Raw genomic sequence first — 12,242 nt, 5'->3', positions numbered from 1 at the left:
ATCCATACATGTGCTCCAGGTCTAGCCGTAAGGTCCTTCTTCTCGATTAACTCTAGAGCGGCTCCTTCCCAAACACAACAACAAATTAATATCGACGCAAATTTAAAACCGAGAATACGATTAGCTTAAAACGCTCTTGATATCATCCAGACTCTTGGTGTCGACGCCTTGTACCGGGAAAAATTTCCAGCTTATGTTAGAAGACGCCAGGCATAGCTCTATTGACGGTATGGTCTATTGCTCCCTTGTTAATGATAGCCATCATACGGCTGTATTTTGCAACCGAAACAACCGATCTTTCATCACCTTCAGAAGTTGGCAACTCATCCGTTGATCGTTCCCTTTTTGCCATGTTCAAGATTTTCGTGCTCCCATTTTAAGGAATCGCTTAGCCGATAAGGTGCTTGGATCAACCGATCCTTTCTTTGGGATAAAAAAGCTTCTCTACGTTCCTCAAAAATCTTTCTTGAGGGATTACAACCTTTCAACGTCGTTGCATTAGGAAAGTTTCGACTTGCCCCAAGAGGTGTCGCGACCTGTCGGCTAATAGAACCTAACTTTAGTCATTGCTCAAATGGGTAACAGTTATTATTAACGCAGCTATAAAACCTCACATACGACTAGCTTAAATCGTCCTTAATATCATGCAACCTCTTGGTGTCGAGAAATTGGACCGAGAAATTTTTCTAGCACACTCACGTGACGCGAAACATTTCACCATGCACCGTAAGGTCCCTGCTCCCTTGATAATGATATCCATCACCTGCGTTTCTTTTGCAAATGAAACAAACAATCTTTACTCACTTAGGAAGCTGGCAACTTATCCGGCAATCGTTCCCTTTTTCCTTGCATCCACTTTTGGGAATTTGTTTTGCTAAGCCGACAACGTGGTTGGATCGAATGATCATAATTTTTTAAGCATTTCTGCGTTCTTTATATCGCTCTTGAGAGCTTACCATCTTCTGATGTCGTTGCTTTAGGAATGTTTCGACTTGACAAAGATATGTCACAACTTCGTTAAAAGTCTACAGGTCGACAAATAGGACCTCTCTTGCACAAATGCTTTAAATCGTCCTCTTTAAGTCGAAGACTTGGACCTTCGCGTTCCTTTCAGCTAGACATTGCACCATGGACCGTATGGCCTATTGCTCCCATGTTAATGATAATCAGCACACAACTAGCTTCTGCAACTGAAACAAACGATCTTTGATTACCTTTAGAAGCTGGCAACTTATCCGACGATGGTTGCCTTTTTCCATATTCAAGAATTCCTTGCGCTCATTTAGCCGACAACGTGTTGGATCGTCTGATTCCCATTTCTTTAGGATAAACAAAGCATTTCTGCGTTCTTTACACCACTTTCTGAGGGACTACCACCTTTTTATGTCGTTTCTGTAGGAATGTGTTGACTTGCCAAAGAAGTGTCGCAGCCTGACTAACCGCCTGCTTATCCGGCGATGGTTCCTTTTTGCTAGCTTCAAGAATTTCTTGCGCTCATTTTAAGAATTGCTTTGTAAGGCCAACAAAGTGTTTGAGTCAACCCGTCCTTTCTTTGGGATAAAAAAGCTTTTCTGCTTTCCTTAAACCCCTTTCTTGAGAGATTACCACCTTTTGACGTCGTTGCATTAGGAAATTGTGGACTTTCAAAAGAGGTGTCGCAGTTTATCGTCTAATAGAACCCAACTCTTGGTTATTACCCAAATTATTGAGAATTAGCATCAACGCAGATTAAAACCGCAAATGCACTTCGGGTGCGGTTAGCTTAAATCATCCTTATTACCATGCATCCTCTTGGTGTCGAGGACTTGGACCAGGAAACTTTTCAAGCACACGTGAGAAGACGCCAGAAATGCGATTAGCTTAAATCGTCCTTAATACCATGCAACCTCTTGGTGTCGAGGAATTGGACCGGGAAATTTTTCGAGCATAAGTAAGTAGACGCCAAACATTTCACCATTGACGTAATGTCCCCTTATTCTCTTGATAATGATAGCCATCACACGGCTGTCTTTTGCAGTTGAAACAAATGATCTTTGATTTCCATTAGAAGCTGACAACTCATACGGCGATGGTTCAGCTTTGCCAGCTTCAAGAATTCCTTGCGAATTGCTTTGCTAGGCCAACAACGTGCTTGGATCAACCGATCCCTTCTTTGGGGTAAAAAAGGTTTTCTGCGTTCCTTAAATGCCGTTGTTTTAGGAATGTTTCGTCTTGACAAAGAGCAGTCGCAGCCTGTCCAACCATCTACAGGTCGACGATTAAATCCTCAGCCTCAAGAAATCCCAATTTCTTTAGGGCAAACAAATCATTTCTGGATTCCTTAAACATCTTTCTTGAGGGATTGTCGCCATTTGATGCCGTTACTTTAAGAAAGGCTCGAATTGTCAAAAAAGTGTCCTAGTCTGACGACCCGTCCAAAGGTTGACTAATATGACATAACCCTTAGAAATTTTTGAAAATGTTAACTTCAGTCGAAATCGCGCTCTTCGAACCCTGAAGATGGCAGCCTAGTAGATGACATGGAATTACGTTGTATGGTGACTTGATCTACGACCATACTTGGGAGCCGCGGCGGTGCAACGGTTAACATACTCGCCTTACAAAGGGCATGGGTCGTGGGTTCAATCCCTGTTTCGACCGAACACCAAAAAGCTTTCCAGTAGTGGATAATCTTCTCTCAGTAACGCTGGTGTGTGTTGAGTGTTTCAAAGCTTTTCTCAGTGGTCCCGCCGCAATGTGAATCGACGTTCAGGCTTGGAGGTCCCTTGAATCTGAGCTAAACATGGAATAGGGCAGTCCGCAGAGAAGTTCACCTGTGGTAAAACTATGGACTGAATAATCTCAGAGTAAATCTCATTGGTTGAACGATATATTGTTCAATTACTAGGACTTTGAGTGATTGAGCAATATACCGAAAGCTCGGAAATTGGAATAAAGATCGAAGATCAATGCTGGGAACCACCGTGGTGCAATTTTTAGTATGTCCGCCTTGCATACAAAGTGTCGTGGGTTCGATTGCTGCTTCGACCGAACATCAAAAAGGTTTTCAGCGGTGGATTATCCCCTCTCAGTAATGCTGGTGACATTTCTGAGGGTTTCAAAGCTTCTCTAAGTGGTTGCACAGTAATGTGTAATGCCGTTCGGACTCGGCTATAAAAAGGAGATCTCATCTAAAAATGGAATCGGGCAGCATTAAATTATAAGAGAGAAGTTCACCACTGTGCTATCACAATGGGCTGAATGGGAGCCACCGTGGTGCAATGGTTAGCATGCCCGCCTTGCATACACAAGGTCGTGGGTTCGATTCCTGCTACGACCGAACCCCAAAAACTTTTTCAGCGGTGGATTATCCCACCTCAGTAATGCTGGTGACATTTGTGAGAGTTTCAAAGCTTCTCTAAGTGGTTTCACTGCAATGTGGAACGCCGTTCAGACTCGGCTATAATAAGGAGGTCCCTTGTCATTGAGCTTAACATGGAATCGGGCAGCAATCAGTGATAAGAGAGAAGTTCACCACTGTTGTATCACAATGGACTGAATAGTCTAAGTGAGCCTGATACATCGGGCTGCCACATAACCTAACCTAACCTGGGCTGAATAGTCTGAGTCTGAAATGTCGGATTGCCACCTAACCTAACCTAACCTAAGATCAATGCTTGACATGTAAACTGAAATCTCCGTAATTCCGCAACAATAGACCGAAGACTCCCAATAATGTTAACCTGTCACCATTTTGCTTTCATGAGTAACATTTCATTTACTGCAATACAAAGATTTCAAGGAATCCAGACTTTCTCGTAATGAATGCATTTGCAACAGTTTTGTTTTTTTGTCATCCAATGCAATCTTGAACTTGGCATCAATTAAACGACTTCCTCCACCTACACAAACTTCATGTAATAACTCAAAAAAAAAGAACAAAACACAACAATTCTGGTCACATATTCCATATACCATGTCACACGACTCACATATGTCTGCTATTTCCTCTTTAGCGCGTTCATCCTGCCTTTGTCACATGCTTTTTGGGCTATGATGACCACAAATAATTAAATCAATTTGTTTTATTCTTCATTCATCCACTTAAGGTCCTGATCCCGAATGCCATCGTAAGTGTACCAATGGTTTTTGCAATCATCGCAATATCTGTCAATGTCAGTCGGGCTACATTGGTCAATATTGTGAGCAGGCATTTTGTTTTCCCCAATGTATGAACGGTGGTAATTGTACGGCACCATCAGTATGTACTTGCCCAGATGGTTATCAAGGAACGCAGTGCGAGGGAGGTAAGTGAGATAGTGAAAGTAAGTTCTATGTATGGTATATAAATTTGAAAATCGAACAGTACAAAAATTTGGAAAATAATATGAAAATAAGAATAAATAACCAGGTCTCATCGATTGAAGAGTAGACCATTGCCAATTAGATCACTGTACAGCTAAGGTCTCGATGTCTAGCCGGTATGTTCTTCTTGTCGACTAAATCTATAGCGGCTCTTTCCTTTCGGGTTCTTTACACCGGATTGGATCCCATTCATCGACCAGCGGCTACCACATCAGTGTACGCGTTTTTTCGTCCGTTTTCTTTTTTTTTGTGTTGCTTCCCGGGGAGTCTTCTCTGCTTGCTTTTGGTCCGAGCCGAGATAGAGAGAAACCCCGGACCATGGTAATGTACAGTTTGCCGAAACCAAATTCAAACCAATGGTGGCCAGGCTTTCATATTACACCGTGCAGTATACACCTATCCCGCTTGTGCCAGACCGTATATTCAAGTCTTGGGTTGCCGAGATTGAGCTATACAATGTATATATACCGCTGGTTGGTAGCTGTGCTCCAGGTTATAGCCCAAACATTGAGTGACTTTTGTGCAGGTATAACCGGTAGGTGTTAGGAGAATTTAATGCCCATCATGAACTTTAGAATTCTCTCCTTGTCAATGACCAGAGAGGCATACCTGTGGCAGAGCAGATAGATGACTCCACATTTTGCACGGTGAACGAAGAGGCCCCCACGAGAACTATCGGTGATTGTAGCAGTTCGCCAGATATATCTTTAGCATCACTGATAAATAACGAATCCCGGAAAACCCGTCATTTCACTGGTATCATATCACCTCCCCATAATTCTCACCATTAACCGACACCCCGATTCCATAACCTCTGACGTTTATCAACCAAAAGAAAGCCAACTGGGAAGGCAGCAGAGAATACACAGATCGTCGCTTCAGTGAGCCCCTTCCATGTTCATGTTGCCCGGAGTGTGTTCCGGGGCATCATAAACGCAGCAGCCGCTCGCTTCTTACGTACTGGCCAAATTACCCAAGTGAGAACCAACTTCCATCTGAAGCGGCAGGACACGCAGACGAGCGTGATGCACGCCGTCGTGCTAACCCTGCTGATCCTAGAATCAGAGAACTGAATCTAGAGATTAGTAAGATAGTCGTCGAGCACAAGCGGAACACTTGGTTAGAGCACCTGAAGCAATGTAACCTAGGCACAGGAACAGGTAAGTTGTGGTCAACAGTGAGAGCCCTCTCGAACCCCTCAGTCACCTTTGGCGTCGTGACAGTGACTGATCCGAAAAGGTGCGTCACATTCTTCAACCGACTGTTTGTCGAGCATCCCGAGATTGATGGAGCGAAAAGGAGAGCCATGCGTCGCAGCCCTGGTCTGCGCCACATTCTTCAGCCCACTGTTTGTCGAGCACCCCGAGAGTGATGGAGCGAAAAGGACAGCCATGCGTCGCATCTGTGGTCTCCGAGCCGACTACACATCACAATTTGCCATAGCCGAAGTTACCGAAGTCATCAAAAGCGCAAAAACATCCAAAGCGCTGGCCCTGACGGAATCTCTATGCTAATGCTGAAGCATCTCGGAATACTGGGATTTGAGTACTTGACCAAACTCCTCAATTTGTCCTTAAAATCGCTTATTATATCCCATGTCTGGAAAATGGGTAGGGTAATTCCACTACTGAAACCAGACAAAGACTCGAACAAGTGTGAATCGTACAGACCGATTTCCCTTCTCTCGCCAGTAGCCAAGACAATTAAGGCACTACTCCTCCCCAGCCTTGTTGAGAATTTTCCAGCTGCTAATCATCAACATGGATCCCGCAAAGTACATAGTACGACCACGGATTTGTATGCCATTTCACCATACAAAAATAGGGGACTCAATGAGCCCAAGCCGTGTCACAGGACGGTCCGTGTGGCGCTTGATCTATCGAAGGCATTCGATACGGTCAACCATGCCAGACTTTTCGAGGACATCGAGAATACATCCCTACCGTCAGGAACTAAGCGTTGGGTTACTAATTATCTGTCCGGGCGCCAGTCGTAGGGAATAAAGACCCCGTAGAGTGAAACTGGGAGTTCCCCAGGGTGGGTTGATATGACCGGCACTTTTTTACCTCTACCTGTTCTCTATTCCACACCCTCATGACGGCGTCGAGATTGTATCATACGCAGACGACTGTACAATCATGGCATCCGGGCCCAATGTTGATGACATCTGCGATCGATTAAACGTCTACCTCGCTAATCTTACCAGTTATTTCACTGCGAGAAATTTGAGGATATCCCCCACCAAATCCTCAGCCACACTATTCACTACATGGACGGCAGAAGCACGCAGGCAGTTGAATATTAGTGTCGATGGCGAAATGATTCCGACCCGACCAAGATTCATGGGGTCATATTCGACAGACCTTTCATGTCATCTGCCCATGCCACTGCAATTTGTAATAAGCTCCGTGGTATAAATAAGGTCCTCAAGTCACTTGCCGGCAGTGCTTGGGGTGCGGACAAAGAAACCTTGTTAACTACCTATAAGGCAATTGGCTGGTCAGTGGTAAACTATGCTCCTCCAGTATGGACACCTCAGACTAGCGATACGCAGTGGAATAACATACAGACCTGCCAGAACGCCGCCCTTAGAACTGCGACTGGGTGTCTCCGCAGCACACCCCTGGATAACCTTTATGTGGAGACAAAGATCATCCCTGTGCGAAGACACAACTACATGTTGTCAAAGCAGTATCTCCTGGGTTGTTATCGCATTAATCACCCAAACCACTATTTATCTCATGGATACACAACCACCACCCAGGAACGTAAGGGTTGATATACATCATCTAGAGCGCGAGATCCAGCGCTACAAAAGAGAGCCTCTAGATCAAGCAGCGTAACAAGCAGGTTTAAACATGATTCATGAAGATACTGTAGCTGAAGCGGTGAGAAGCTACAAGGTTAATCAAGTTCTCGGAGTCCGACCACCGCCCATAGCATCGGAGGAAAGAGACCTCCCACGCCAGACTTGTAGGTAGTAGTTTTGACCCAATTAAGATCAGGCAAGTGCAGCCGCCTCAATTCCTATCTACCAGTAATTGACGTGTGTCCAATCTGAAACCAAGGCCACGCATGACACGCGTCATATTTTCTCTTGCCCAGCTAAACCTACTCGACTCACACCAGATCACTCTGGACACGTCCCACCTTAGCCGCAGAGCTCCTTGATCTGGCTACAAGCTGAAGTACTAAAGCGTATAACATAAAATAGGATGAAGTCACAATAAACTATTACAACAACAATGCCCGACATTGCACAAAGCTAGGTTAGGTTAGGTATAGTGGCAGCTCGATATTTACAGGCTCACTTAGAAACACTCGGAAATGTCACCAGAATTGGGAATATAGTCCACCGCTGAAAAAAAAATTAGAAGCTGGTAACTCATCCGGCGATGGTCCCTTTGGTTAGAACACCGACCAACTAAGGTCTCGATGATGGATGTAAAAGTCTGCAGTCATATTTTCTTTTACATTCCCAATTTTGAAGAAATCTACTAACGAATTTTGGAGCAGTACGTAGTTATTTCGACAAACTGCTAGTTAGGTTAGTTAGTTGTCAGCCTCGTTTAGAAAATTCAGTCTATTGCGACATACGAGACCCATTACAGTTTCACTAAAGGATCTTGACCCCATTACTGGATTCTTTCAGTGGTTACGGCAATTGCACACGGCGACCTGTTTGGACTGTATTATGTGCTGACAACGAAGCACATGAAAGGACTATGTGACGTTGTTGGGTTCTACGGCATCAGGTTCAAACATAATCAGGAGTATACTCCTCCGAATTCCAGCGGTTTGAGCACTTCATGTGTCGAGGTCTTGCAGACAAAATACCGAATCGGTTAATTTTCCCTGATGAATTCCCTCCTGCAAGTCTGGCATGACAACACGGTTGCCACAGTTGATAGAATTCTACCAAAAATGGTAGATTTTTTACTGTTTCGTAGATTGGTAGAATTCTTGATATTTTGGTAGATTTTGCAAAATATCGCTCTGCAATTAAGAGGTATAGAAATAAAATTTAGCAAGAAGTTACTCTAGAAATAAAATTTTGCAAAAATGTTCTACAGATATACAATTTTGAAATAAAATTTTGACAAAATTTTCTATAGAAATAAAATTTTGACAAAATTTTCTTTAGAAATATAATTTTGACAAAATTTTATATAGAAATGACATTTTTACAAAATTTTTTTAGAAATACAATTTTGACAACATTTTGAATAGAAATAAAATTTTGACAAAATTTTCTATAGAAATAAAATTTTTACAAAAATTTTCTATAGAAATAAAATTTTGACAACATTTTGAATAGAAATAAAATTTTGACAAAATTTTCTATAGAAATACATTTTTTACAAAAATTTTCTATAGAAATAAATTGTTGACAAAATTTTCTATAGAAATAAAATGTTGATGAATTTTTCTATAGAAATAAAATGGTGACAAAATTATCTATAGAAATAAAATTTTGAAATCAAAATTTGAAAATTTTCTATAGACATAAAATTTCAACAAAATTTTCTATAGTAATAAAATTTTGCAAAAATGTTCTATAGATATCAAATTTTGACAAAATTTTGTACAGAAATCAAATTTTGACAAAATTTTATATAGAAATAAAATTTTGACAAAATTTTCAATAGAATAAAATTTTGAAAAAAATTCTATACAAATAAAATTTTGACAAAATTTTCTATAGAAATAAAATCTTGACATAATTTTTTATAGAAATAAAATTTTGACAAAATTTTCTATAGAAATAAAATTTTGACAAATATTTTCTATAGAAATAAATTGTTGACAAAATTTTCTATAGAAATCAAATCTTGACAAAATTTTCTATAGAAATAAAATTTTGACAAAATTTTCTATAGAAATAAAATTTTGACAAAAATATTCTATAGAAATAAAATTTTGACAAAAATTTTCTATAGAAATAAATTGTTGACAAAATTTTATATAGAAATAAAATTTTGACAAAATTTTCAAAAGAATAAAATTTTGACAAAATTTTCAATAGAATAAAATTTTGACAAAATATTCTATAGAAATAAAATTTTACCAAAATTTTCTATAGAAATAAAATTTTGATCAAATTTTCTATAGAAATAAAATGTTGACAAAATTTCCTATAGAAATAAATTTTTGACAAAATTTTCTATAGAAATAAAATCTTGAAATCAAAATTTGAAAAATAGACATAAAATTTTGACAAAATTTTCAATAGAATAAAATTTTGACAAAATATTCTATAGAAATAAAATTTTGACAAAATTTTCTATAGAAATAAAATTTTGACAAAATTTTCTATAGAAATAAAATTTTGACAAAATTTTCTATAGAAATAAAATTTTGACAAAATTTTCTATAGAAATAAAATTTTGACAAAATTTTCTATAGAAATAAAGTTGTGACAAAAATATTCTACAGAAATAAAATTTTGACAAAAATTTTCTATAGAAATAAATTGTTGACAAAATTTTCTATAGAAATAAAATTTTGACAAAATTTTCTATAAAAATAAAATTTTGACAAAATTTTCTATAGAAATAAAATTTTGACAAAATTTTCTAAAAAAATTAAATTTTGACAAAATTTTCTATAGAAATAAAATTTTGACAAAATTATCTATAGAAATAAAATTTTCTATAGAAATTGTTGACAGAATTTTCTATAGAAATAAATTGTTGACAAAAATTTATATAAGAAAAATATTTTTGACAAAATTTTGTATTGAAATAAATTGTTGTAAAAATTTTCTATAGAAATAAAATTTTGACAAAATTGTCCATATAAAAAAATTGGTCAAAATTTTATATAATTTTTTCAAAAAAGTTTCTATAGAAATAAAATTTTGACAAAATTTTCTATAGAAATAAAATTTTGACAAAATTTTCTATAGAAATAAAATTTTGACAAAATTTTCTATAGAAATAAAATTTTGACAAAATTTTCTATAGAAATAAAATTTTGACAAAATTTTCTATAGAAATAAAATTTTGACAAAATTTTCTATAGAACTAAAATTTTGACAAAATTTTCTATAGAACTAAAATTTTGACAAAATTTTCTATAGAAATAAAATTTTGACAAAATTTTAATTTGTTGGTTGGATTGTGTATGGAAGTGCTTATCTGTAGCGATTATCTGTGGAAGGGTCTCTTTCCTCCTTGTACCTTCTCACCGCTTGAGCTACAGTATCCTCATGAATCCTGTTCACACCTGCCTGGTATACTGCCTGATCTATTGCGCTCTTTTGTAGAGCTGGATCTCGCGCTGTAGATGACGTATGTTAGATCAACACTTACATTCATGGGTGGTGATTGCTTATCCAAGAGCAGTAATCATCCAAACTGCTAGGATGATTACTGCGATAACAATCCAGGAGGAGTAGTTGTGTCTTTGCTCTGTCTGCTGCCAGTCAGCACATTGAGAATTTTGTTTCTGCCAAGAACGTTGCCAAATTTGGCCGTAAAACCCTTATTTACCAACCGATCTTACTCAAACTTAACTAACTCTAATCTTTTGTAGTAGGTACAACATGTGCAAAAAAATCATCGAAATCGGTTCAGATTTAGATATAGCTCCCGCATATATGTATCGCCCGATTTTGCGACCAGTTTTGCATGCTTCATAAATAGAAACATACGATTGTAACGTCACTCCAACAATTTTGGGAATCGTGATGTCGGGGTCCATGTTCAAGACGTGAAAGAACATTTGTATTCCCATGAAATTGTTTCGCTTAGGAGATTTTGTTTTATTTTTGAAAAGAGGAATACAAAAATCGAAAATCGACTTTTTTTAAAGTCAATGTCGACTTTTTATTATCTTCAACATCGACTAATCGAAATGCACAGAAAAAAATTTTACGAAGATTTTTGCAATTAAAAACTTAATTGAGTTTTAAAAAATATTCAATTAAAAATTTAATTGATTCAAGAAATTTTTTAATTGAAACAAAAATCAATTAGAAAATTTAATAGTATCAATTAATTTTCTAATTGAATCAATTAATTTTTTAATTGATACTAGGTTAGGTTAGGTTAGGTGGCAGCCCGATGTATCAGGCTCACTTAGACTATTCAGTCCATTGTGATACCACATTGGTGAACTTCTCTCTGATTACTGAGTGCTGCCCGATTCCATGTTAAGCTCAATGACAAGGGACCTTCTTTTTATAGCCGAGTCCGAACGGCGTTCCACATTGCAGTGAAACCACTTAGAGAAGCTTTGAAACCCTCAGAAATGTCACCAGCATTACTGAGGTGGGATAATCCACCGCTGAGATACTTTTTGGTGTTCGGTCGAAGCAGGAATCGAACCCACGACCTTGTGTATGCAAGGCGGGCATGTTAACCATTGCACCACGGTGGCTATCATTTCTGCGAAGACATTTCAATTAAAACATTAATTGCACCAATTAATTTCGTGGTTGACTCAGATTTTTTTTGTGTGTGAATTTTGTAAAAGTCGATACATATCCACAGATCGAATTTTGATGTTCGTAAAAATCAACTAATCAACTTTTTATAGTGACCAAACTCGATAATTTCGAATTTGCTTTAATTTGTAAAAAAAAAATATTAGAAAGCCGAGAGTTACGACATAAAAATTCGATTCGATAACGGTAAACGTCGAAAATAGACTTTATCAAATTTTCAAAAAAGTCAAAAAGTCTAAAAGACGAATGTCGACATTTTCATGTTAAAAAAAAATTAAAAGAAAAATATCGATTTTCGAATATTTGAAAAGAGTGCCAAAGACGAAAAGAACTTCGCTCCTACAATCACACTAGCATATATTTGACAGAAACCAATTGGGTAGCTCATTTTTGTGAAATATTTCCCTACTGTGACCGTGCCCTTAGACATTCTATAGCATCGTTTTAC

At 38.0% G+C, this 12,242-nt stretch overlaps 1 protein-coding gene across 4 annotated transcripts in view; it reads left to right on the top strand.

Moving 5' to 3' along the window:
* The window catches only part of shf (WNT inhibitory factor 1), a 46,753-nt gene that overhangs the window by 28,625 nt on the left and 5,886 nt on the right, over window positions 1–12,242 (top strand). For all 4 annotated transcript variants that reach the window (XM_075288598.1, XM_075288592.1, XM_075288594.1 and 1 more), the window contains one exon: window positions 4,089–4,286. In XM_075288598.1, the coding sequence (XP_075144713.1) occupies window positions 4,089–4,286 (198 nt within the window). The remainder of the gene's footprint in view (window positions 1–4,088; window positions 4,287–12,242) is intronic.

Source organism: Haematobia irritans, chromosome 1 (assembly GCF_050003625.1).
Source record: "Haematobia irritans isolate KBUSLIRL chromosome 1, ASM5000362v1, whole genome shotgun sequence".
Classification (NCBI taxonomy): Eukaryota; Metazoa; Arthropoda; class Insecta; order Diptera; family Muscidae; genus Haematobia; species Haematobia irritans.
This window is presented reverse-complemented; position numbering and strand designations above follow the sequence as displayed.